The following is a 27,998-nucleotide window of genomic DNA, read 5'->3' on the forward strand; positions in this document are numbered from 1 at the left end:
ACCGCCCCGGGCTAGGCCTCACGCGGGGCGGAGCCAATATAAGCCCCGCCCTTACCTCAGCGCCAGGGGCGGGCCCAGGTGCGCCTAGGGAGGAGTACGGCCGCTCAGGTGCAGGCTCTCTGCGCCTGCGCTCTACGCGTCCCGCCTTACCAGGTGCGCCCCGCCCCCTACCTGGCCTTCCACCTTCAACAGCTGCTTCGAGGCGGCCGCCATTACTTCTGGCGCCCACCGAGGGTCTGGGGTGTGGTGGGGTTCTGAAGGGTAGAGGGAGTCTGGGGCCACTGAGGAGCAGAGAAAATCATCGTGGGCACAGGAGGCAAAGTATCCGCACACCGAAGGACCGAGAAAAGGGCTTCCTGGAGATTTCCTGTGTGGCGAGGGCAGAGGCGCGCCCCGCAGACCCCTACGAGCGCCCGCACCCGAACGCAAGGCGCTCCAGCGCGCGTGCGCGTGCGTGGAGAGGGTCTTCCCGCACCTGCTCGCGAGACCCCAACGACCAGAGGCTCGAGGCCTCTCCCCTGGGCTGCCGGGCGGAGTCCGTCATGGCGCAGCTTTGTGAGCCGAGGCGGTGCGGGGTGCTCCTCGCCCTGCTGGCGTCGCTGCTCCTCTCCGGGGCTGAGGCGGCCGACGAAGAACGTGGCGTCCACGGTGAGGGCCCGGGCGGGTGTCCTGGGGGTTGTGGAGGGTCGAGAGGCCGAAGGCGGGGCGGTAGGGGCAGGGTGGAGGGGCTAAGTTGGGGAACGAGGAGGGCCGGAGCGAGGTCTGAGCAGGGAGAATTCGCGAGGGAGGAAGTTTGGAGGCGATTGGGTGCAGCTTAGGGGGGGTGTAGTGGAGCCAGCCCTGCTGGATTGAACCTTGAGAAAGAGATTCGGGAGCCCCCGGGAGCGAGGGCGGGTGGCAGAGCCGGGCTGGGAAAAGTTTCCTGTAGAGGAGGGAGGAGACTGGCTTAGGGCTGTTCACCAAGAAGGAGTGGCAGAGGCCTTTCCTGTGGCAGGAAGGAGGTGAGGGACCGAACCGAAGACCAGCCTCTTCCTGCCAGCGAAGAAAAAGCCCAAGAAAGCCCGCGGTGGGCGGCCAGCCCCAGAGGACAGGGCTTGGGTTAGGGGACCTGACCTGTTGGCCTGAAGCCTGCACCCTATGTTTTTGGGTATTGGACCACAGCCTCCTAAGAAATCTTTCTGGGTTCAGTTGCATTAGAGCGCCTCCCAGAACAGAGGTGCTTCTCAGTGATATTCAGAGGAAAAGAAAAGCAAATATGTTGGGAGGGAAAACTTGCACGGGGTGCAAGGGGCGGGGATGGAGCGCCCCTTGGCTTAAGAATATTGGCATTGAGAAGCTGGGCTTGAATTTGTCCTTAGAGGTTGGTGGAGGGTAAGACCCAATTTAAACCTCTAAACTCTTCGGAAGTTCGGCCTGAAAGATCTTTTTGAACAAGTATTGGTTTAACCTTACTTCTGCAGACAAGTACAAGCAGATTTTGAAAATAATCCTCCTGAAAGAAGAATTCGTTGATTCAGCAAAACTTCTTGAGCCCCTGCTATGTGTCAGAGGGCAGTGCTGAAAGCTGTGATACCATTTATGACTCAGGCAAGCCATGTCCTTGCACTTAGAGAGCTGATACTCTAGTGGGATAGACAGAGACAGGGAGTAAACATTTAAATAAAGAGTACTTACCGCAGTATTAAATTACTAAGACGTAATTGAACAGGAAGAAGCAGACAAACAGGGATGATGGGGGCCACTTTAGCTCATGTTCTCAGGGGAGGTAGCCCTGAGGACAGGGACAGCTGAGCTCTAATGTGAAGAAGGAACAAGTGGCAGTGACACAGAGGCCTCAGGGATGATTGTCCAGTGGGAAGCAATGGAGTACAGGGGCCTTGAGGCTGGAATGAGCTTGGTGGTATTTGAGGAAAAGACTGCCAGCGCGACTGGAGTAGCGGTGTGGAGGGGGAGGTGGGAGATTGGAAGAGGAGGCTGAGTGGGGAAAGCAGACAGGAACCAGGTTACTTAACAGGCCAGCATTTTGGATAGAAAGAGAAAGCACTGGTGTTTGTACACCAAGTCATCTCCTGCGGTGACTTCTGAAGACTGTTATTTTCCCTGTGCCCAAGGCAGAGAGGAAAAAGTGAGTTGAGGGCCTGTGGGGAGAGACTCAGCTCCAGGGAATTAGAAATGCAGGTGTTGATCATTCTTGTGATCTGAACTAGAATTTGTCAGCCCTTCTGGACATTTTTTAGATATACTCCTCAGTATGTGGAATTCTCCAGGCAAGGATACTGGAGTGGGTAGCCATTCCCTTCTCCAGGGGATCTTCCCAACCCAGGGATCAAACCAGGGACTATTGCATTGTAGGCTAGATTCTTTACCGTCTGAGTTATCCAGGAAACCCATACCTTCCAGTTAGCTGGCCTGGGATTTTTGTCAAAACAGAGTTTGGGGCTAACATCTATTGCTTACTTTGAGCACTTAGGCATTGTTTAATTCTTGAAACAACTTAGTGTGGTGGTGAAGATACAAATCTTGCCTAAGGCCACACATTAGTAATTGACAAAGCTGGGTCTGGCTACAGAGACCTTTTCTGCTTGTTCCCAGTGGTTTTCCCAGCTGCTGTAGCTGGCTGGACCTCCTGACCTTTCAGAAGTATTCCTATCTGGCTGGGTAAACTAATGCCCTTGCTTATCTGAAGTTCTGTTTGTATGAGAGCTGAATCAACGGCTTATTTGGAGACAAGAAGTAGTTTTTATTCCTCTGCCCACCTTCTGATTGCTTTGATTTTTCTCAGGAAGCAAAGTCGTCCACTAAGAGTGAGGTGTTTCTCCAGCCACACACAACTGTGCAGGTACCTCCAGATGAATATAATGGAGGGAGGGGGAGTGTGTAAGGGGGTGATCATAATGGTTGGTCAAAGAACAATCTATGTGAAGATATGAGGGGCTGAGGGGTAGTGGAAAGGTGGTAGGACCAGTGAGTTATTGGACCTGAGGTTTCAGCAAGAATGGACTAGGAACATAAACTACACTCGGCAGTGAGGGAGACCCATGAAGCTGAGGTTCTGAAAGGTCTAGGGGAGCGGCTGTGGGGAGGACAGTATCACTGGAGGAGAGGAAGTCTAGGAACCAAGAGGCCAGGATGGTTGGAGGAGCACCTATCTGGATACAGAAATCACCAAGAATGGTGATAAGAGCCACAGTGGGAATGACAGGGAGCTAAAATCAATGGAGAAACAAAGGGGGATGAACTGGGTCAGCAAATGACACACAGGGTGGGGTATGATTTACTGTAAGGACGAGATCCATAACTGGGGTGTTGAGGGTGGAGGGAGAATGGTGTAGAAGCAGTGCCCACTTGCAAGGGCACAAGAGAAGCTATCTCTTCAGGGGCAAGCTGAGTTCAGTTAGGGTAAGACTGTGCAGAGAAGAGATTGAGGGAATGAGAGGTTTTGCTGAAGATAGGCCGTGAGTATCAGAGACTCCGGGAGTTGAGGGAAGGGAGATGGCAACAAAACAGGATGCATGGGGATGAAGGGTAACTCGGGAGTCTGGAGCTGGTGTGGTGATAAGCAAGTGGTAGGAGAGTCACGTGGTGTCGAGACGGACAGTGTTGGTGAGGCACTGGGTGGCAGAGGGCAGATAGGAAGGGGTGTGGAATGTAGTGGGCATTTGGAGGCACACCTCTGCAGATGGAGGTGGGGGACAGTTGATACATCTCTGGGTGTTCGTAGCATCCAGGGACAGAGCCAGTCTGCCGTGGAAACACACAGATTATAAACTGGCTGCTGAGACTTCCCTGGTGGTCTAGTGGTTAAGACCCCGCACTTCCCATGCAGGGTCTGGGGTTCAATTCCCAGTCGGGAAACTAAGATCCCACATTCCATGTGGCACAGCCAAAATATTTTAAAGTAAAAAGTAAATAAAGCTATTTTAAAAAACCCCACCAAACTGGCTGTTCCCAGGAGGCCTCAGACAGGCTTTATGTGACTTGTTTCTAGAATTGAGTTTTTTAATGAAATATTTTGATTTGGGGCTGTGCCTAAAAAATATGAAGATCTGGCGCAGTGTTCCCACATAGCACCCTGGGGTAGTGCCAAGTACTTCTGGAAAGGACACAGACTGCTCTCTGTGTTTATTCCCCTGGCCTGCCCTCTGTATCTTCTGAGCATTTGAGTTGTGACTCCCGCATTAAGAATATGCCCCATTTAGTAAACAAAGGTAGATAAGCATAAAAGTTTATAAATTGTACAGTTCAGTGTGTGTATGTGTGTTGTTATTCTCAGGGAACAACCCTTAACAGGTGGCCAAAAACGTGCATGATTTTTATCTCTTCTTGCGTGGTAAGTCCTGGTATTTGGAGTACCTGCAGATATATAATTTTGATCAATACAAGGGCAAATAGTATATTCCTTTTCAGAATAGAACCTCAAAAATTCCTTTTGGGAGTGGTCAGTTAAATGTAGTTCCTACTGCCAGTAACTTATACATGAGAACTTGTGTTAATGGTTCCTTGGCTCATAGCCCTTTGTTGATTGTTCTTGGGAATTTCCACTGGAAACAAGTGTGGCAGCATTCATGTGAAAGCCTCCAGCGCACTTTGAAGTGATCTTCTGTGTATTTTATTTTATTTATTTATGTTCGGTTGCACTGGGTCTTTGCTGTTGGGCCCCAGCTTTCTCTAGTTGTGGCAGTTGGGGGCTTCTCATTGCCATGGTTTCTCTTGTTGCAGAGCACGGGCTCTAGAGCTTGGGGACTTTGTTGCTCCATGGCATATGGGATCTTCCTGGACCAGGGATCGAACCCACGTCCTCTGCATTGGCAGGTGGATTCTTAACCACTGGACCACCAGGAGAGTCCGTGATCTTCCATTTGCATCAATTTCTTGAATTAATTAGTTTCTCCAGAACTTTGACTGAAAGAGTGAACTTTCCAGTAAATCTCCGATAAGCATATTAATCACCACTCATTTCTCTTCTCCTCACCCCCATGAATAGTTGTAAACTGGGTAGTCAAAAAGAGGATGAGAGAGAAGAATGAAATTGCAGCTGGTGTTGGTGATCATCTGAGAGGTCTCCAGAGTGGCATCTTACACTATTTTCATCCTTCATAGAAGCGCTCGTTCTATTTTCAGGAAAGACAGGTTGGTTCCAGGACAGTTTGAAATATTTATTAACTGATTTATTCAACACAAACACCCACCAAGTACCAGGCACAGTTTTAGGCCCTGGAAACAAAGCGCTGAATGAAACAGATGGCAACCCCCCCACCCCCAATCCATGCCAGTTACATTGTAATGAGAGGAAGACAATAGAGTAAATAAGCAATGAATAGGTACTGGGCAATGAGCACTACAAAGGAAAATGCGGTAGGGAGGAAAGATAACTTAGAAATTGGGGATTAACAGATACACATTCAGTTCAGTTCAGTTCAGTCGCTCAGTTGTGTCCGACTCTTTGCGACCCCATGAGTCGCAGCACGCCAGGCCTCCCTGTCCATCCCCATCTCCCGGAGTTCACTCAGACTCACGTCCATCGAGTCCGTGATGCCATCCAGCCATCTCATCCTCGGTCGTCCCCTTCTCCTCCTGCCCCCAATCCCTCCCAGCATCAGAGTCTTTTCCAATGAGTCAGCTCTTCGCATGAGATGGCCAAAGTACTGGAGCTTCAGCTTTAGCATCATTCCTTCCAAAGAAATCCCAGGGTTGATCTCCTTTACTATGTATAAAATAAACAACAAGGACCTACTGTATAGCCCAGGGAACTGTTGGTACTGAAGATATTCAGTATCGTGTAATAACCTACAATGGACAAAAATCTGAACAACTGAGTCACTTGGCTGTAAACCTGAAGCACTGTAAACAATGATTAAAAAGAGAAGAAAAGGAAGGTAAGGTTTGGTGTGTTTAGTGCTAAAAACATGGCCTTTGAGGCTGAAATGTTGACAATACTTAAAGAACATTGAAGGATTTGCCTTCAGGCCCACTGAGGGAAAGTGGACCCTTACCCTGGTCAGCATTTGAGAAGTCAGCCTGTAATAGAGAAAGCCAGCCTGTGACGTGTATACCTGTCTCGTGAGTCATTCGCAACACTCAGGCTTGTCTTCAGGTAGTTGGCCAGGCAGCCAAACCTCTGTTTACCATGTCCTGAGGCTGACAGGCTGAATAAGGGATGAGGTAGCCTGTGATTCATGTGAGGCAGGAGAGACCCTGAAGGGGTCATACTGAAATGACTTAATTAACCCCAGGAAGATTTCATGGCCCATTGGTCACTGACTAATAAGGAGTTCACAAGTGACCGCAGAAGCATTAGTGTATGGATTATGGACCTCCTCTTCTGATGCTGGTCACAAATGTCGTTTCACTTGTTTCTGACAAGATAATTTTGAAAACTCTAATGAAGGGATGCTGAGGCCCAGGAAGTTTGAAGTTAAAGTTACTTGGAACTTTATTTGAAGCACACTTTTTTATTACTAGGAAGCTATTTTAGAAATGAGGCAAATGTTTGAGATCGATCTCACCAGTGGGGTCCTCGGTCCCTGGCTTCAGAAGCCTGTGATTCTTTGTGTTTATTCCAGGGTCAGTCATTCAGAATCTAGGACATGTTCGGGAAGTGGGGTAGAATAATAGATAGTATAATAGTTTTTGACCTTTCAAAGGGCTACATATATGTCTGTGGTGTTAGTGGGGTGATTAGAGAAAATGTCTAAAAAGTCTGCGGGGGTGGGGGGTGATAATAGAAAAAAAGGTCGGGAAACATTGTTCTAGGTAGATAGCCCATAAGCTATAATCAGTTTCTGAAAAATGGTCCCAGGTTTTAAAAAAGTTAAGAACCCCTGAATGTGAATTAACAGTTCAAAGCCCATGAAAGACTTTGAAACTACTGTTTGAAATTATTCAGATTGACCACTGTAATTCTAGTTACAGATTTAGGTAAGGGTAGAATTTGTAGTCCTGCTTGAGTAATGGATATGAGGTGACAGAAGGTAGGAGTGGTGGCTGGCATTGTGATGATGGTTTATGGAATGTACACCTTTATATCTAAATATTTTATATCTAAAATGCCAAGATTTTATATCTAAAACAAGATTTTATGAGTTTTGCAACGTAAGTTGGGTTTGTTATTGTAAATGTTCTCGTAAATACCTAGCAGTTAAAATTATTTAAAATAACTTTAAAGTTTCTGAATTACTTATCCTAATAATGACAACTTCCAGGCACCCGAACCTAGAGGAAGGCATGGGTAGTAATAGCTTTCTGTCCTAGAAGCAGAAGTTCTCAAGGATGTAGAGCCTATCCAGCTAACCAAAACAGGTGGATTTATAGATCACCTTGAAATAAGACTGATTGTGAAATAAATGTCAACTTTGGGATTTGGCCCAGCAGAATTAAAACAGGGGTGAATATCTGCCTCCCCAGTATTCAGTACCTCTTCACTCACACAGAATGTGAGTCTCTCATTCCTTGGTGAAAAGATAACTTGAAGTCAAAATAGGTAACCAACGCATAAAGTGAAGTGAGGGTAAAGTCGCTCAGTCGTGTCCGACTCTGCGACCCCATGGACACCAGGCTTCTCCGTCCATGGGATTTTCTAGGCAAGAGTACTGGAGTGGGTTGCCATTTCCTTCTCCACGGAACTTCCCAACCCAGGGATCAAACCCAGGTCTCCCACATTGTAAACAGACGCTTTACCATCTGAGCCACCAGGGAAATCACGGATAGTGTTTCTTATTTTCTTCTTTCCCACCTCTTAATCTCCCGATATTGTAGTGTTGCAGGACTTTACTGCAGGTGAAAATAGGGAATTTTATACCTTCAGGCAGGCATGCCAGGTGGTTGCACAGCAGAAAAACAGGGAAAGAGTGATGGTTGGATTGCTTTGATCAACTCACTGACTGGAGTTTGTACTTTGATTTTCTATATCCCCTCTATCCTGTCAGTCACCACCAGTCTGGGCTTCATAAAAATACACTACTTATTCAAAGCTTCGTGCCAAATGTTTTAAGCATTTATAATGGAGTAAAAAATGCCTTTAATTTTTACAACACTCTTAATGATTGGTCCCAGTGTCAAAAAAGTCCCTTCCATTTGAGTCGTTTTTAAGAGATGCATCCGCAAGCCCACAGAATTTATCTCAGTGGGACATATGGAGGGAAAGCCAACTGAATCTCCGCTTTATTACTCAGCAGTGAATTCAGGTTACATTGAGCAAATGCCCTTTCCCAGACAAGCCATTGCAAGATAGCCTCTAATACATGGTGCATTCCACAGCAGTAAGCAAAAGTCTAGGTCTCACAAGATGGGACTTACTGCTAACAAACTTGTCAAAAAACATTTTTATATTAACTAGATTTAGAATGGATATTAATCACACAGAGAGGCCTTCAACCGGGGCTGAGTTATATTTATAATGTCCTCAAGTTGGTTCTTCAGCTAACATTCTCAGCTTTCGCTTTAATCTTGAAGGGATTTTAAAGAGAACACTCTCCTGTCTACTACAGAAAATATTTCTGATACAAGATGTGTGGGTTTTTCCACATCAGGCAATTCTCAGCAGACTCAGAATGGGTGTCTGGCAATTTAACTCAGTTCTGAAGCTGCTGGACGTGAGCACAGATCCTGCAGGTTAAGGACTCGGTCTCACAAGACTGCCCTTCTCCCTTCAGATGCCAATCAAAGCCCAGGGTTGTCATCTGTCAGTTTCACCAACTTGAAATGTTCCAGGGTTCCCATAACCCTCTCAGATCCAGTTTGCTAGAATAGTCCACAGAACTCAGAGAAACACATTTACCAGTTTATTATAAAGGATACAAATGAATAGCCAGGTGAAGACAGAGGTCTGGGAGGGTCCCCCAGTGTACAAGCTTCTGTCCTTATGGAGTTTGGAGTGAGCCACCCTTCTGGCATGTGGGTGTGTTCACCACCCGTTCAGCTGGGATATTTTATGGAAACTTCATCATGTAGGCATGATTGATTATTAACTCAGACTCCCTGGAGAATAGGGGGTGGGGCTGAAAGATACAACCCTTTAATCTAGGCTTGGTTTTTCTGGCACCCAGTCCCCATCCTTTTTAGGGGCAGGGTGCTGTGCCACACAGCTTGTGGGATCTTAGTTCCCCAATCAGAGGTTGAACCCAGGCCCACTGCAGTGAAAGTGTGGAGCCCTCACCACTGGACTGCCAGGGAATTCCCCCCAGCCTCTATCCTGAAGTTCCTGAAACTTTCTGGGGCACCCCCAGCCACTAGTCATCTCACTGGCATTCAGTAAGACGATTGTGCCACTCCAGAGAGCGCTGGGGTTTTAGTTCTTGTGTCAGAAAACTGAATATTAAAGTAGAGCATGATATGGCACTCAAGAAATTCCAAGGGTTTTAGGAGCTCTCTATCAGGAACATGGGGTGGGGAGAGACCAAATACATATTTCTAGTTATGTCACAGATATGATAGGTCTGTAATCAGAGCTTTGCCTTACCAAGCCTCCCAAGAGTCTGATTTAGAAGCCTCTGAAAAAAAAATTTTTTTTTAATTAGCCCGACCTAAATCAGAGAATACAGGGCTTGCTGAATTGAAGAATGCTGCGTTTATGCATTTTCCAGCTTTATTGAGAGGTTTACACATTTTTGTTGTTTGTATTATTGTTTCCTTATTGTGAATAAGGAAATACACGTACAGGGAGGTTAGGAAAGCTGCCCCCACCCCCACCCCTAACCCCAAACAGTGGGCAAATAAGAGGCAGCCAGGGGCTCCTACACACACTGGTCCCTCAGCAGGACAGCTTCCTGCGGGCCCTGTCCTCTAATCTGTCCCCTGCACTTTGGCCAAATGACTTTTCTTACTGTGTCACTTCCTGATACCAGAGCTTTTCCTCATTTCCTTTGTGCCCTGTGTGGCTTACAAGCCCTTTAAATTTAGGGTGTGATTGTAGTAGTTTACCTTGTGTGGTTTTCTTTTTTTCCTTCTGTCCAAGCCGGTCTTGTGGCTCTAACTTAATCGTAAACCCCTGGAGGAGGCTACCTTCCCAGTGGGTGCCTTCTATGTAGCTACTCAGCTCAGTTTACCTTAGAGGGTTCCAATTTATGCCACTGTACTTCCCAGGGTGGCTGTTAAGAACACCCCTTTTCACTCTGAAAAGTGTCTTGATTGGAGAATAAATTGTATGATCACCCCATTTACATAGATGAGCTATTAACCAAACACTGTGTGCTAATTTGTGTTAATTTGCTTCAGTTGTGTCCAACTCAACAACCATATGGACTGTAGCCCTCCAAGCTCCTCTGTCCATGGGATTCTCCAGGCAAAAATACTGGAGTGGGTTGCCATTTCCTCCTCCAGGGGATCTTCTTAAATCTCCTGCATTGGCAGGTGGGTTCTTTACCACTAGTGTCACCTGGAAGCCCCATAACCAAACACTGGTGTGCCTAGTCACTCTATCGTGTCCGACTCTTTATGACCGCATGGACTTGTGTAGCCTGCCAGGCTCCTCTCTCCATAGCGATTCTCCAGGCAAATCTACTAGGGTGGGTTACCATGCCCTCCTCCTGGAGATCTTCCCAACCTAGGGACAGAACCCAGGTCTCCCGCATTGCAGATGTATTCTTTACCATCTGAGCCACCAGGGAAGCCCAAGAATACTGGAGTGGGTAGCCTATCCCTTCTCCAGGGGATTTTCCCAACCCAGGGATTGAACCGAGGTCTGCTGCGTTGCAGATGGATTCTTTACCAGCTGAGCTACCAGGGAAGGGTCAGTCAGTCAGTTCAGTTGCTCAGTTGTGTCTGACTCTTTATGACCCCATGAATCGCAGCATGCCAGGCCTCCCTCTCCATCACCAACTCCAGGAATTCACTCAAACTCATGTCCATCAAGTCGGTGATGCCATCCAGGCATCTCATCCTCTGTCGTCCCCTTTTCCTCCTGCCCCCAATCCCTCCCAGCATTAGAGTCTTTTCCAATGAGTCAACTCTTCGTATGAGGTGGCCAAAGTACTGGAGTTTCAGCTTTAGCATCAGTCCTTCCAGTGAACACCCAGGACTGATCTCCTTTAGAATGGACTGTTTGGATCTCCTTGCAGTCCAAGGGACTCTCAAGAGTCTTCTCCAACACCACAGTTCAAAAGCATCAATTCTTCGGCGCTCAGCTTTCTTCACGGTCCAACTCTCACATCCATACGTGACCACTGGAAGAACCGTAGCCTTGACTAGAAGGACCTTTGTTGGCAAAGTAATGACTCTGCTTTTCAATATGCTATCTAGGTTGGTCATAACCTTCCTTTCAAGGAGTAAGCATCTTTTAATTTCATGGCTTCAGTCACCATCTGCAGTTAGTTGCTTACTATTCTCAAGATACTGGGGAATTTAATACATTCATTTTGTTACCATGAAAAATGTAACAATTTAAGCAAACAGAAGGGGTGACTGTAATCCCCTATCCAGATAAAACTCTGAAAGAAAATAAGTTGTGCATTCACAATACTGCTCAAATTATCCTAAAACATACTGATGAAAAAAAGAAACTGGAAAAGCTTCTGCCTCCTTTAGTCTCTCTTCCCTAAAGGTATATTCACACACATATCTAAATTAAAAGTTAAAAGAAATCATAATAATGCATGTAAACCATTCTTTTGCTTTTGTCTCCCTAGTTCTGTACCAGCATATGTGTAGTGTGTGTGGATGTCTCACAAATTACTTCACCAGCCTGAACAGGGTGTTCATGAAAATTCAGTGGTGAATTTTCAGCTAATGTAGGTTTGTGGGTAGCAAGCCCTTCGTAAGTATGCTAATAGTTGTCCCTGTTGTTTGAAACTCAAATTAATGGATTCTTCCTAGTTTGCTTTTCGGTACTGAGGAGTGAAGTGTATTCTGTCCTCTATTTTTTTGTTGCTGTTGTTGTAAAAGTAATATTTTCACATGTCTGAGTATTATTGTAGCAAATCATTTCCTGTTGGCCATTATCCTTTGAGTTCTATGTGGCTTTCATGAAATGAGTAGAGCTGCTTTTAGTGATGAAAGGGTGTGTTGTCATAAGAAATGTGAGCCCTCGGAGTCTATGTGATAGCTTCTGACCACACATAGGATTTGCTGAGTTCTGTGACATGACAGGGGAGGAGTACATGTGGAAAATCTGAGCAGGGTGTTTTTATAAACACTCTCTAAAGAGCTGATTGGCAAACTCCAGCTCGTGGTGACTGCATGCATACAGCCTGCACACTAAGTATGGCTTCTGCTCTTTTTTTGGTGGTGGGGGTGGCTGTGCCGGGTCTTCATTGCGGCACTTGGGCTTTCTCTAGTTGAAGAGCACAGGTTCTAGGGTGCTCGGGCTTCAGTAGTTGCCGCACCACAGGATCAAACCCATGTACCCTGCATTGGCAAGCAGATTCTTAACTACTGGATCAACAGGGAAGTCCTTTAATAGTTGAAAAAGATCACAAGAATATTTTACGGCATAAAAATTATATGAAATCAATTTTTATTGGAATGCCAGTCGTGGTCATTTATTTACATATTACCTTAGGCTGCTTCTGTGCTGTAATGACAGAGTTGACTAGTTAGACTGTGTGACCCGTGAAGCTTGAGATAAAGGCAGTCCTTGGTTTGCATGGACACACATGCATGGTACCTGGTCACTGCACATGTGTTACTCAGTTCATACACAGCAAAGCATGTAGTTGTGTTATCTCCTTGCTCCACAGAAAATGCGACAGTTTACAAAAATGATTGATCGATAGAGGAAATTGGGCCAAAATAGACCAAAGTGTAGCAAAGAAGACAAGCGGTACCGCTGGATGTGAAATTCGGGTTGAGCGTAAATGGAGTGATCAGAGGATGAGCCAGCTGTGGGAGTGGGCACTGCTGCCATTCGAGACCGGTGTGCAGCCAGAGGAGCTCACAGGCATGAAGAGAGTAGTTGGGACAAAAAAGGATGGTGTTCTGTGTGTGGAAGTCACGCTCGCCGAATCTTGGACAGACTGCCAGGCAACTCTCTGAGCGGTTTCATGGCATTGATAGAGCAAAGCATGAAAGGTTAGAAGCTGACCCAAACCCAAAGAGAGGTATGACACTTACTCTAAGGTGAACTGAAAAGAAACTGGCCTCATATCAGTACGTATATGACTAAAGACCTTTGCAAGTACAATTCACACTACTCTTGGTGAGTTTGCTTGCTTCTTTGCTTGCTCAGTTGTGTCCGACTCTTTGCAACCCCATGGACTGTCCAGGCCAGAATACTGGAGTGGGTAGCCTTTCCCTTCTCCAGGGGATCTTCCCAACTCAGGGATTGAACCCAGGTCTCCAGCATTGCAGGTGGATTTTTTTACCAACTGAGCCACAAGGGAAGCCCTTATTTACAAAGTACTTATTTACAAAGAAAATTAACACTTCAATTCTCAAGTTTCTAATGTTTTAACTTACAGTGAACTAAATAAATATTCATTTTGTTATTTTTTATCCTATGCATTTGTAACCCACAGGTTTTTTTTTTATCTTAAAGGTCATGGAACAGTCATAGTTTTTTCCATTGTTTTGCCTTATTTCACACTGTTCTGGCTGTATTTACTATCTGGCCCATCTTAAAAAAGTGTATTGACGTTAGCTGTAGAGAAAGCAGATCGGGGGAAGAAAAGGACCATTTCATGAGTGGGTCCGAGCTTGTGAGATGATCCAGGGCTTTCTTTTTTTTGATCCAGGGTTTTCTTATTAGGAAACAGTGAGGCAGTAAGTTGGTGTTTTTCAGTGTATAACACCCATAGGAGTAAAAAGTGTGTCAAGGACTAGAGTCTCAGGAGAGTTGTTTTTGCTTGTTTTGTAAGTAAGCTGACTCTGAATGGGTATAAAAAACATGAATAGAAGAAAATGCCAAGTTCAAGGTGGTTGTTAATTTAGGGGAGAGAGAACAAGTGGGACTGAAGTGAGGGGGTACACAAAGGGTTTCAGCTCTGTCATGTTTTGGTCCTTAAAATGTTAAAATTTCATAAAGCTGAGAAGTCGGTGTACCAGTGTTGTGACATTTTCTGTAATTTTCAAAATATTTGAAATATATTAAACTCTTCAGTAGGGACAGCTGTAATTGTGCATTTCTGAAGAATGATTGGATACCATCTTCTGAGGCCTGTAAAATTAGGTTGGGTTAGTAGTGCCTGGGAGCTTAAAACGTCTGTGATGTCCTTGTTAGAAGGTAGCAGGTCATTCTAGCAGGTGGAGTGAAGTAGAGCACGTCTAAGCCATTGGCCCCTTATTTTGGTTAAAGCTCAGGTGACTTCAGAACCAGAAAAACCTGTTTTCTATGACAAAGACCTGTCTGTTCGGCAATTTTGTAACAGCTAATGTTCAAAATGCCTGCCAGGGTTTTGTAATTTAGATTCCTATTTCACATAATGTGTGACTTTAACCATTTTTGATGCTTTTCCAAGACAGTGTTACTCTTTCCCATTTTTTCGTATTCTGAAGCAAACGTATCCAAATTTGGCGCCCCTCAGCTTTTCCCCGTTTTTTTTTTCTCTTCTTTTTTACCCTCTATTTTTCCCTCCGTTTTGAAAACTTAACGGAACGTATTTAATTTTGCACTAACATTGTTGAGCATAGAAATAGGACTTGAAACAACGTTTTTCATGATTGTTTCCCAAAACTATTCTGAGACCAAAATGTCATCTCTTAACAATAACAGTTATTAAGGACTAACTTCCTGAAAATTGTCCAGCCAAGTCCTCTCAGCCCGGGGCAGTTCTTTGGTATGGTGCTATCAGTGACCCTGTCATTGGGACCATGAAAAGACCTAGCAGAAGGCCTGGCCTCCAGTTGTGATGAAGCCTTGAGGAATGTTTTGGCTTTTAGGCAACTTCAGTTTCCTGTTTTTCCCACTGCCTGTCACTGCAGTTGCTTTTTCTTTCTTTCCATCGAAGGGGTCCTTAAATTTGTGCCTGAGCTGTCTGATCAGATCAGTTTGATTTCAGATCCAGCTCTGCTGCTTGCTTAGGTTAACCTGCCCAGAGTGTTCTCATTTGTAAAGGGAGGTGGGTGTTACCGCATGAGTCAGTTTTTATCATGACTATTAGAAATAGCGCACATAACGTGCCCGGCATCTAGCTTAGTGAAGGCAGTGAAATGGAGTGTCAAGAAATAATCCATGCTCTGCATTTTGATTTTAAGCTGAGTCTACCAAAGATAGTATTCTGACTTTTTGGAAGCTTTTTCTAAGGAAGTTGATAAGTCATGGAAGTCATCTTACATACTAAAGTATTTCTGGCTCTTTGTACAACAGAAGAGAGAATGCATCGATGTGATTTGGAGTGAGGTGAAGAACATGTGACCTGTGTTTCCTAAAGGAACATTCTCTCCTTTGAAACAAAAGCAAACAAACAAAAAAACCTCCTTCTTCATAAGATCATTTCCTTAAGCCTAGAGAGTAAAAATGTGTATCGTAGAAGCCGAAAAGCAATTTAGTTAGGAAAGGCATGCAGCAAAATGGACTCTTCTCCATTCCATTTGACAGGGAGCCTCCCTCCTCACAGAAGGTACTCTGTCTTGACACAGTAGCTGTGTGGTTAAATTTCATCTTGGTCGAACCCTAGCTTTGGCCAACTAATCTGCTACTTAGAGCTCTTTTACTTTGTTCAAATTTATTTTAAAAAGAGATTAGCTTCTTTCTGTTTTTATTACAGGAATTTCCAAGTGTGCACGAAGTAGTAGAAGCAGGTTTATGAGCTCCCATAGACCATCACTCACCTTCAACAATTGTCAGCATTATGTCTTTCCATATATACTATGTCTTTAGTGCAGCAGGTGGGTGTGTTAGTTGTTCAGTCGTGCCTGACTCTCTGTGACCCCATGGACTGCAGCCCACCAGGCTTGTCTATCCATGGGGTTTTCCAGGCAAGAATACTGGAGTGGGTAGCCATTTCCTTCTCCAGGAGATCTTCCGGACCCAGGGATCAAACCCAGGTCTCCTGCACTGCAGGCAAATACTCTATCCACCGAGCTTCTCTTAAACAGACATTTCTAAATTCCCCGGGACAAAAATGAAGCCACCCCCATCCCCTCCTACTCCACCCAAGGAACCTGAAAATAAGGCTGCTTCCAAAACTTAAACCGTGAAATCAGTGTGTGATCAGACAGCAGATGTGAGCAGCTGAGACAGAATGGCCTCTCAGTCCCACAAAGTTCGTAAGGAAGGAACCATCACATCTACAGAAAGAGTGTTCCGGTCAGGAAGTGGCATTGGTTCGTGGCGGCAGTTAGAAAAGTGAGTGTTCAGACGCAGACCTTGACCACGCTCTCTTGACCGATGCGCATTCTGAGCTGTCTCCTGAGAGCCTGTAGTCCGCCTGGTAGATCCCAGCAGAGTGGATCTTCATAGGAATCCTCCAGAAAACTGCCTTACTCAGACGCCGAGTGACCTGCTTCATGTCAGCTGGCTTTCCGAGGTGGTATGTTGGCACACATCCACCCTGCTGGACAGTTATTTTCTCAGTTTCCTCAGTGTGCTTTGTTACCAAAATCAGCATCCTTGTGCCTCTTCAGCCCTGGGGCACTAAGAGTGCCTGTCTGAGCTTCCAAAGAAGAGGCCAGATTCCAGGCAGTGTTTATTTCACCAGGGTAGCTACTGTCCATCCCTGGATAAGCTTTCTCCCTCCTCCTCTTTATGCACCCTCAGGTTTCTGTACCTGCACAGAACATCTGGCAGAAGTATCTGGCATCCTTGCTTATGAAAAGCCACCCAATTCCCGTTCTTTATACTGTGGTCACCCTTCTGTGGCATCTGACAGTTCCCGGCAACCCTGCCTTGAGCTCCGTTCGGCCCCTCTCAGGTGTTTGTTTCAACTGAGACGTAATTCACAGTCTGTACAGTCAACCCATTTAAAGCATACAATTCCTTTTTCAGGTATTTTTGTTTAAAAGACCATACCCGAAGCTTTTGGAAGTTTTGCTTTTGTTTTAGATTTGAAGGGTTTGTTAACAAAAGAAGCCTTTATTTGTCACACACAATAAACAATTTCAGTATTTAATAGAGGGTTATTTAACTGAATTTTACTACACAGTCATTAAAAGAAAAGAGAAATAGAAACAATAGGGAAGAGTAACTGTGTGTATGTACATCACCAAATTGGGCCCACCAGCATTCAGACCTCAGCAGCGCTGGGAAGTCGCTTGTTAACAGCCGCCTGGAGCTAGTGCATCCGCTTTGTTGATGAGGCTGCAAATTGCAGTTTTTGGGGGCTCCCATTTGTAATACCAGGCTGCAAACTGATATCCTGGTCAGTTTGCCTGCAAAACTTGTAGCTCTGGTTTTAAGTTTTACAATGCTTTTTGTTTCACCTGGTGAGTCACAGGATTTTCTGGACCCCGGGGGCTGGCCGAGACCTGCTCCCTCTCTCATCTAAAGTGCCTCTTGACTTGCTGATAACAGTTGGTGTTTTTGCAAGCAGGCGGGTAGTACAGGCAGGGTCAGAAGACAATCAGAGGCCTGCTCTCCTGCTTCTGAAGCCTGAACAAGACTGCTTCCATTTTCATTTCCCTAACAGCTGCTTGGGAAGCAAGGACACCAAGCAGTCAGTGGTCTTCAAGGCTCTCAGCTTGGCAGGGCATTGGACAGGCAGCTGCCACACCTCGGCAGCAGTTGGGTGCCTCTGCCCTAATGTTTTCAGTTTGGGGTCATAGGGGCTCCTGTCTGGGTCCTCTCCAGCTTGTCATGTTGATAGCAGTGCTGCTTCTGGCCTTTGACAGCCTGGTGGGTTGGGCAGAAACATACACCAGAGAACTCTTCTGCTGTGTCTGCCCTGGGCCTTGTTGATGGTGTTTGTTTTGTGACTTTTGGCACATTGTCAAAAATGCCTGTTTGGGGTGCACACCCAGCTGGTTCTGGTTGATGCAGTTATATGGACAAAAGGGGTCTGAGCCTCTTTAAAACAACAACAACAAACAAAACTGATTTGTTATTTATATACCATAAAATCAGTTATTATAGGCATACAACCCAATGGTACATTTACAGAGTTGTACAACCATCCCTACAATCCAATTTTAGAACATTTCCATCATCCCCATTTGCAGTCATTCTCCACCACCCCAACCCCACCCCCCACCCCCCAGCACCAGGCAAACACTAATCTTACTTCCTGTCTCTCTTGGTTTGCCTTTTCTGGACATATTGTATGATTCCATTCATATGAAGTGTCCAGATAAGGTACTTTTTAGCTGATGATTTTGGTGATGGTTGCTTGCACATTAACAGAGACTTTTTTTACTTCAGAGTATGCTTTTTCTGCTCTGCTAGTTACCTGTGATTTATTGGAGTTCCTTGGGGATGTTTGTTTTGCATAGTACCAGCCTTTTGTGCCCATAGATAGATGTCTTGTGGAATGTTTGGTTTCCTGCCCGCATTTTGGGAGATGCAGCAGAAGCACAGATACTGCTGTCTCTGCTTTGAAAGGCTTCCCCTCAGTGAGATAAACCTAGCAAGGCTGAGAACAACTGGGGAGGAGTCATTGGCAACATATAACCCAAGTTTTGGGCCCTGGGATGGTTGTGTTTGAGATGTTTAGGAAGCGCCCTGTGCTGGGCCTTAGGCAGGTTGCAATTCCCTTATGCAGGAAGGCAGAGATGTAGGACTTCCCTGGTGGCTCAGATGGTAAAGCGTATGCCTATAATGTGGGAGACCTGGGTTTCATTCCTGGGTCGGAAATGGAGAAGGAAATGGCACCCCACTCCAGTACTCTTGCCTGGAAAATCCCGTGGACGGAGGAGCATGGTAGGCTACAGTGCATGGGGTTGCGAAGAGTCGGACACGACTTCAGTTCACTTCAGAGATGTAGGAGACCAGGGTGGAGGCAGAGGTGATGTAGGTTCGTGATCCCAGAAAGGGGTGACATGGGAGTGCAGAGCAGACACTGAACCACATGGTCAGGTGACTTCCCTTTACAGGTTGCTTTCAACCCTCCCAATTCCTCCAGAAGAAATGGTCATTCTAGTAAAGGTGTTGTCTCCAGCACTTGTTTATCTCTCCCTTTTCAAGAGAGAGAGCAGAGGGACTTCCCTGGTGGTCCAGTGGTTAAGAATCTACCTTTCAACGCTGGGGACATGGGTTCAATCCCTGCTCTAGGAGGATCCCATGTGCTATGGGGCAGCTAAGCCCACACACCATAACTACCCTGAGCCCACGCTCTAGGGCCTGTGAGCCTGACATGAGACGCCTAAGCCTTGCACCTAGAGAGTAACCCCTGCTTGCCACAACCAGAGAAAACCCGCCTGCAGCAACAAAGACCCAGCTCAGCCAGAAATTAATTAATATTTAAAAAGAGAGCGAGCAGATCTCTAGGCTTTCTGTAGACAAATGTATCTGGCTGGAATTTTAGAACTTTGTTCTGTTTCCCTTGTACCAAAGCGGGGCTAGATTTGGAGGCACCTTGTAACTCCAGACCATCAAGATAGGAGCCATTATAAACGCTGGAAGAAAGGAGCGACCTGAGTTGCCTTTGAAGGGTTGGCGGTGGGGGGAACTAACATTCGGGACCTTCTTTCTGAGGCTCTAGTGGTCACTCGACTATGAAGTGGCCAGTCTTGGCAGAGAGTAGACAGGAAAAGTTAGGAAAGGTCCTTCTGGGTTGCTAAGAGCACCATGCTGTGCGCGTCCTTCCTGACCGCACATCGCCAGCTCTAGCCTTTGAGTGCTGAGCTCCCCTTGGCCCGGTGAGACAGGCACATATCCAGAAGGATCCTGCTGCAGTCTGGTGTTTTGCCTCTGAAGTCCAGCTTCTGTACTGGGTGGGTGTGTGTTTGATAATGGGGCAGGGGCAGTATCAGCACACAACTGACATTCAGTGCAGTTGGGTAGTCAGTATCTTTGTTGTTAGATGATGCCTTTTTTTCCTATACAAAGAAGGAATCCCTAAGCAGGTCTGATGGCGACACTTTAGAAACGGCTCACAGAGGAGCTGCTGGAACTTAAGGCTCTGGAAAGCTGTAGGCCTCTTCCTCCAGGGCTGTGCGTGTTCTCTCTTGCCTGAATTGCCCTGCTAAGCATGGTCTCTGGTTGTGTTTTAGATTTTTGCCACCTTCCCAAGAAAGTGGGAAGATGCCGGGCCTCCTTCCCTCGGTGGTGGTACAATGTTACTGACGGATCCTGCCAGCAGTTTGTGTATGGAGGCTGTGACAGGAACGACAATAATTACATGACCAAGGAGGAGTGTCTTGCGAAGTGTGCTGGTGTCACAGGTAAGACAGTGCTGTTGGGGAGGTTTTATCACCTGTTGCTGTTTCTCGGTCATTAAGCTGTGTCTGACTCTTTGAGACCCCATGGACTGCAGCACACCAGGCTCTTCTGTCCTCCGCTATCTCCTGGAGTTGGCTTAAAGTCATGTCCACTGAGTTGGTGATGCCATCTAACTGTCTCATCCTCTGCCTCCTCTTCTTTGCCTTCAGTCTTTCCCAACATCAGGATCTTTTCCAGTGAGTCGGCTCTTTGCATCAGGTGGCCAAAGTACTGGAGCGTCAACATCAGTCTTCCTAATGAATATTGAGAGTTGATTTCCTTTAGGATTGACTGGTTTGTTCTCCTTGTTGAAGGGACTCTCACGAGTCTTCTTCTGCACCACAATTCTAAAGCATCAATTCTTTGGCATTCAGCCTTCTTTATGGACCAACTCTCACATCCATATGTGACTATTGGAAAAACCATGGCTTTGACTATATGGACCTTTGTCAACAAAGTGACATCTCTACTTTTAAAAAATATATATTTATTAATTTGTCTGTATCAGGTGTTAGTTGTGGCACATGGGATCTACTTTCCTGACCAGGAATCAAACCCAGACGCCCTGCACTGGGAGCGCTGAGTCCTAGTCACTAACCACCAGGGAAGTCCCGGAGTTTGCTTTGTAATACGCTGTCTAGGTTTGTCATAGCTTCCCTTGCAAGGAGCAGGCGTCTTTTAACTTCGTGTTATCTAGAGACACCTTATTAACTGGGTCGTAGATGTCTTTTGCTCTTTGCTAGTTCTTCATGGCTGAAACTGGGAGATATTTTTAAAAGCAGAAGAAACTGGCCCGGTGTGAAGGTCACGCACACACGGTGGTTTCACGGCGGTACCCTTCCCTCTCTTCTAGAGCCAGGGGAGGGGGGACACGACTGCTTCTCCCCCCCAGCTTCCTTCCTCCCACTAGTGAATGCACATTCCACACCACGCCAGGTCTGCTCAGACAGGCAGCCCCCTTGTTCCCTGGGCCTTTGGGTTATTTTTACCTTTGGAACAAATGACTTGAGGAGCTCAGCCAGCCAGCCGAGTAATGAATCAAGTTAAAACTAGAACACACTTCTGGAATCCGTCCTTGTCCCAGTCTTCAGTGAGGACTTCTGTGCAGTCACGTTGACCCTGTGAGCCTCCCAGTTTAAATAAAAACCTAAGCCCCACTGCAGCATGTGCCAGCTCTGAACGCAGCCTTGGGGGACTCCTTGAGACCTGATGGCAGTGAGATGTTGGCCCTCTGGGGCCTGATCCCTCCCAAGTGTTCCAGAGACCTGAGGATTTGGCCAGCCAAAACTGTCTGTTAAAGATTTTCACTGGCTGCTTCTTTCATTGTCATGGGACTTCTTACATCCTTTCCTGACAGCTTGGCATCGCTGGTAGCACCTGGATTGTGATTCTGGGTCAGAAAGTGCTTGTGGCACCCTCAGCGCTCACAGCCCCGCCACCCGGGAGCCTGCGCCAGGCGTTTGTATCTCCTCCTGCACTGGCTGTACCCTCTGTTGGCTTTGAGCTCTGCATTCAGAAATCACATAAGTGAATTAAAGTTATGTGCATAAAGAGAGGACAGCAGCAGTGGCCTTGGCTGTGGCCTGAGGTTTACAGTAGCGCCCAGGCGCATGAACCCAGCCGAGACCCAGTGCCTAGAGGAGCGTTTTACTCATCTTTATGTGCCCAGCAAGTGCTCAGCGCTCAGCACGTGTTTGGAGAGCCAAGGGGGCTGGTACTGTTTTTGGATTGTGAGTGAGCCCCTCATTTTTTAGGGGGTGACTGGCAACCTCACCAAATGGTGAGTAAGGAAAATACCATTTATTGTATGTAATTTTCTGTTATAAGCTGTGATCCAGTGCCGGGGAAGGAATTAAGAGGAAATGTTTTTTGCTACCTTTCCTGTCCTCTCCCTATCAAGAGTTCACAGTATGGGACTGGTGATCCAGTGGTTAAGATTTCACCTTGCAGTACAGGGGGCATGAGTTCAATCCCTGGTTGGGAGGCTGAGATCCCATATGCCTCCTGGTCCAAAAAACCAAAGCGCATAAAACAGAAGCAATATTGTAACACATTCAATAAAGACTTTGAAAATGGTCTACATTTAAAAAAAAAAAAAAAGAGTTGACAGTAGCAAATGCACATGCCGTTCTGGTTACTCCTTGGTTTCTCAGGGGGGAGTTCAGTTTTAAGAACACAAGCAGTGAACAGCGGGCATAAGATGGAATGTCTCTGCTGAGGGCCATGGGGTGTAGTGTTTTGCTGGCAGAAGGCAGACAGCTGTCTCCCTAAAGGTCAGAGTCTGGCCCCAGCCTGGAGGTCCCAGAAAACCCATTTGCTGGCACCTGAGCATGGCTGCACGACACAGCTCCTGAGGCGTTCTCTCGTGAGTCTGCAAGGAGAACTGGAACTGCCAGGGCGACGACTGGGCAACAAGTCACTCACTGAGTCCTTGCCAGCAGATTCCCTCCCAGGCAGGCGAGCTCTGTGGGGAGCCGAATGAGAATGACAGTTCATTAACAACCGATTAATTAATTGTAATGAGAAGCAAAGCCGCTGAAGGGACCTGACTCTCCCATGTAGTCTACGCTTTATTCTGCGTAGACAGAGCTCAGCCAGATTCCCAAAAGATTGCTTGATGAGGGGTGGGGCGGAGCCAGGAGAGCTGGTTTGTATGCGAGTGTGCAGTGGCATCAGGTTAGACCAGCCCCACGCCTCTGCACACGGGAGGGCTCCTCCCTCCTGCACCCTGCCAGCCCTCCCTTTTTTGCACTTCCTTAAATGGCTAGCCTCTCCACCCACCCTCTTAGCTTTGTGTGTGTGAGAGAAAATATACATAGCATACAGTTGACCATGTTAACAGCTTTAAGTGCATGGGTTGGTGGCAGGAAGTGCGTGCATTCCCAGTGCTGAGCATGCCCTTCAGTTTTTAATTCACTTCGTGAGTTAATACAGTTCAACAGGTTATTTGGCCCTGGAAGCCGTTCTGTCTTTTTATAATGTCACTTCACATGTCTTTGCTCTGATTTCCAGCTGGTTGATCTTAACGTTTAACCCACAAGGACAGTCTTGGTTCCTTATTTTCCAAGTTCTGGCAGGTTTGTGGTCCAGCATGCACTCTGAAGGGCCCACATAAAGGAGAAATGGGAGTCTGTGAGAGGCCCACAGGACCAGGCCTGCTCAGGGATGCAGTCTGTTTTGTTTCACCAGCGATCTTAGAGGTGCCCTTTCTCACTGTGCTGTTTGTTTGTCCCCTTGCAGAGAACACCACTGATGAGCGGACCAGGGATAAAGCAGATTCCTCTGTCCCAAGTGGTAGGTTTTTAAAAAGACCCGAGATGGAATGAGGGCCATCCAGATGGGTAATGTGAAAGGACGTTTGTCATTTGGGAGTTGTACCAGGGCTTCCTCCTCCTGGTCCTGTTGACGCAGAATTGGCAGGCTGGGGCTGCCAGCTTCTGGCTCCTGGCCGCCTCCTCACGCTGGGGAGTTCGCGTTGTCCTGCAGACAGGAAGGGCTGAGGGACTCCACAGTGCTCCCTCCTGGGGGCGGGGGTGTGCTACCGCTGCATGTGGCTCAGGCCTCCAGTCTTCACTGCCCCTCCCCACTCCTTGCCGCTTCTCCTTTGCTCTCTGTCATCCTTGCCGGTCCATCTCCCTCCCTGTGCTGAATCCTCTGTCCTCTGCCACCCCGCCTCCCTTCCCACTGCAGTCCTTGATCTCTTTGTGTTAGCTTGCTTTGTAGTGCTGAGAACAGCTGCCCCATTCTTTGTTTATGCTTAAAGGACTCTGCCTCAGGAGCCTGGGGTGAGTGGCTCAGATGCACCAGCAAGGCCAGTCCCCAGGCAGTGGGTTCTGCCGGTCGAGTCCTGCTGTAGAGGGAGGGAGTCCGCCCTCACCCCCTTTGAGGATGGCCCCAGTCAGCCAGTGGCCATACACTGGTTGCAGTCTTGATTCTGGTCCTTTGACTCTGGCCTCAGCGCCCGCATGCGTGTAACCATTTATTAGTTTAGCAGTCAACCAGTTGGCAGAATGCTGAGGGCTAAGGTTAGAGGCACTTTCCAGTTTCGATAGGCTAGGATTCCTGTGACTCCTGGCTACCGCTTTGCCTGGGTTCATTGTTTATTCTCGAACTGGCCTCTGCGAGGTCATCCAGAGCCATGGGGCACTGGATTCATAACTCTGGTGTCTGTCCTGTTTCAGAAGAAAATTTCCCCAAGAGAATAAGTGACCTCCTATACCTCTGGTCTTTCTCATCAACCCAGAAATTGTGGCTGGGATTGGTTTCCATAGTAACCCCTGACCTGCCGAGCAGGCATCCGCGTCCAGCCATGGTGCTGGAGGCGCTGTAGAGCGCATTAGGACTGAGAGGTGATGAGCAGAGCTGCCCACGCAGAGGGGACTCCACTCCCTTCCTTCCAGGTGCCAGAGTGTCCACGCTCCCTCAGTGGGCCCCTTTCGACTCAGCCCCAGCTAGGTCACGTGTCCTGTGTCCATTCTGGCCTCCCTGACGTGGAGACATGGATGTTTGTGTTTCAGTTCCCAGAAGGCAGGATTCTGATGACCTCTCCGGTGATATTTTCAGCTATGAAGGTACAACTTTTTAAAAAACACGTTTTCTTACTTAGTTGGGAATTGAGATACACTTGAGGGTTTCTATTAAGGATATCATAGAGCAGGGCTTCCCGACCTTTCCTGGGTATTAGGACTTGCGAGGATGCCCTGGGGCACAGGAAGCAGGGTGGGCCCACAGCATGCCCTTGGAGAAGTTTGCCCTGCCTGCCAGCAGCTGCGCTGTGGGGCAGGTAACTAGCTCTGCCCCCGAGCCCTGAGATTGACATGGTCGGCCTGGTTCAGACCTCTCAGAGCTCACACAGATCGAGTGCCTACAACAGTCACTGACACAGGGTAACCTCCGTAACCGTAGTCTGGTTATGCTGCTGTGTAAAGAGAGAGGCATCTGAAAATGTGGGCCAGACTGGCCATGCCTGCAATTAACCAGTTTCTTTTAGCAGAGAGAGGTTTTCCCCATGGGCCAGCAGCCATATGATTGCTTAGGAGCATTCCAGCTCCAGTCACCTCTCCTGGGCCCTGCTAATTTGTGCCCCTTGGGCTGTCTCGCTCCCAGAACACTGCATTGCCAAGGCCGTCACTGGGCCTTGCCGCGCAGCCTTCCCACGTTGGTACTTTAATGCCGAGGAGAACTCTTGTGATAACTTCATCTACGGAGGATGCCGGGGCAATAAAAACAACTATCGCTCCAAGGAGGAGTGCATGCAGCAATGCTTCGGTGAGTCTGCCTAGGGCCTCAGTCCAAGACACAGCCACGGGCAGGGGGACCCTCCCAGGAGGACCCAGTCCCTCTCCTTGTCCTCTGGACTCTTACCCTCACCTTTTTCTGACTCCCTAGTAGGGAGGGGGTGGCTTTGGCCCCAGCTGTTGGGCAGATATGTCCTATGTCCCTACTGGGGTGGCAAGGCCTCAGAACCCTCTGAAGAACTGGAAGAAGTCGCTTAGCTAGAGCTCCCCTTGAAGGCCCAGGACCAAGGGGAGGCCTCTCGTGGCTGCCACTCTGAGCAAAGGAGGGCTGGGAGCTGACCTCAGGATTGTGTGTTTTCTTCCAGGCAAGCAGTTGTATCCTGCCCTGCCCTTCGGCAGTAAAGGTAAATGGTATCTTGCCCCTCTCCACCTGCCTGCCTTGACTGAACTCTTTGTGGCCTCATGTTGTCTTGGACACGTCATCCTTCACTGTCCACATCTTTTGTTAAAAAGCCACGTTTCTGCACGAGAATGGCTGGGCGGCTTGGAACACGCTGTAGACGTGTGTCCCATGGTGCGGCTTACATAAACGGGGGTTAGAAATGTGGTCATCTCTTCCCTGCAGCCCCAAGGGCGACCGAGGGACACTTCCTCCTGCTTAGGCATGCGGGACCTGCCGCACTCAGGCCTGAGATTAAGTGCAGGTTGGGGGAGCTTTGCCGCCCTGGCGTGTTCATCGCTGGCCCTGGGTGGCACCGAGGAGCGCGGAGCCCTCGCAGTGGGTGGGCCCCAGCCCCCAGCAGTGCTGTTGTCCCCACCCAGGCTGGTCTGGCGAGGAGGCTGAGCCTTCTCTCGCTTTTGTCTCTGATTCTGAGCCCTAATCATGGATGATAGTGTTTGCACAAAAGACCTGCCATGCTGGTTTGGCCGCTTTCCACCTGTTTCCTGTTCAGGCCTGGCCTGTGTGTCTGCCCCCCTTTAGAAAAAGGGATGAAGCTGGAACCTGGTTGGCCAGGCATCGGGGTCTGGAGGGTGGGAGATGGGGAGGGAATTGACCTTGTCTGGTTCTGCAGCTACGCGGGGAGAGGTAGCTGGGCAACTGCTACCAGACCGCAGTCCTTAAGGGGAGCCTCGGCTGAAGAAAAAGCGTCTTAATTGACCCGTGGGACTGCAGTGGGGCAACCACTGCCAGATTTGTCTGGGCAATTAGGAGTGTGAGGGTCCCCTCCTGGCCCTGCTCCGAATAGACCCACGCCAGAGACCCACGCTTTTCCTGTACAGGTTGCCCCAGAGAGGTGGTAGGGAGATAGAGTTGAAGTGAGGATTTTTTTGTTGTTCAAAAAGAAGAAACACAAATAGCCACTCTGTGTGCACCTCGCATAGCACCTCCAATTTTTAGAAACCTATTTCTCAAGACTGTAGGGACTCTCTTGAGGACTCGACCTCCTGTCAGGCTTCCTGGGTTGGGGCGGGGGGACATGTGGCCCAAGGGCTGTTGGTCCTCCTCCTGAGCTCCCGTGGACACCGGTTGTGGCCCCTTGGTCCCCGCCCAAGTTCTGAGGCCTCTCTCTCATCCACAGTGGTGGTCCTGGTGGGGCTGTTCGTGATGGTCCTGATCCTCTTGCTGGGAGCCTCCGTGGTCTGCCTGATCAGGGTGGCACGGAGGAACCAGGAGCGCACCCTCCGCACCGTCTGGAGCTCTGGGGATGACAAGGAGCAGCTGGTGAAGAACTCTTACGTCCTGTGAACCCCCGTTGCCAAGGGGCTGCCCCCCAACCCCCTGCTGATGAGAATCTGGGAAGCGTGTGTGCTTTTTCAAATAGAGCGATTGATTTGTGCTTGCACGATCATTAGGGCTTTTGGTCTGTTTGTTCTTCCAGAAGGTGAGAGGGCTGCTCCCTGGCCGTCCAGATGGGTTTGCTTTAGAAGTCCTCTCAGTGAAGCTCTGTGCACAGTGCAGGTGGTCTGGCCTCCATCCGAGTCGGTTCCTCTTCGATTTCTTTCTTTGCTCCAGGTGTAGTTTTCTTTGCTTATGTTGAATCCTGTTGCCTCCTTTCCCATCACAAAAGTGATGTTTTCAGAGTTTGTTTGTTGTTGTTGTTGTTTTTTTAAGTAAGCAGAAACATGGCTTTTTTTTTATTAGGATTCTGAAAGGAAGAAAGTAAAATGTACAAGTTTAATAAAAAGGGGCCTTCCCATTAAAAAAAAAATATTCAGCATGTGCTTTTTTTTATGGGACTGTTAATATAGACTCTACCAAAGTATCCACAGGACATGAGATGTCCCCATCGAGGAACAGACTGTAACAAAACAACATCTTTCAGATCTTTTTGAATGAAATACACCTTACATTACAACTGAGTGCTCATAAAGTTTCGCCAAACAACACTTGGCCTTACACCTGTGGTAAGCTCTGATGTTTTCTTTTTTTTTTAGCTCTGCTATTTTCTTACTCTGTTTCACTTTTTTAAAAATTCTGGTCATACCGTGCTGATTTTTTTTTTTAATGACTCATTTTGGCATCCATGATCTTCATCTTT

At 47.6% G+C, this 27,998-nt stretch overlaps 1 protein-coding gene across 1 annotated transcript; it reads left to right on the forward strand.

The window, feature by feature from the left end:
• Positions 1 to 98: 98 nt before the first annotated feature.
• Positions 99 to 27,652, forward strand: SPINT2 (serine peptidase inhibitor, Kunitz type 2). The gene is made up of 7 exons (XM_052656025.1): positions 99 to 648; positions 20,014 to 20,184; positions 23,462 to 23,515; positions 24,739 to 24,792; positions 25,328 to 25,489; positions 25,824 to 25,862; positions 27,039 to 27,652. The coding sequence occupies exons 1-7, from the start codon at positions 543 to 545 to the stop codon at positions 27,203 to 27,205; spliced, it is 753 nt and encodes a 250-aa protein (XP_052511985.1). The 5' UTR covers positions 99 to 542; the 3' UTR covers positions 27,206 to 27,652.
• Positions 27,653 to 27,998: the final 346 nt, after the last annotated feature.

The sequence above is a fragment of the Budorcas taxicolor genome, chromosome 18 (genome assembly GCF_023091745.1).
Source record: "Budorcas taxicolor isolate Tak-1 chromosome 18, Takin1.1, whole genome shotgun sequence".
NCBI classification, from domain to species: Eukaryota; Metazoa; Chordata; class Mammalia; order Artiodactyla; family Bovidae; genus Budorcas; species Budorcas taxicolor.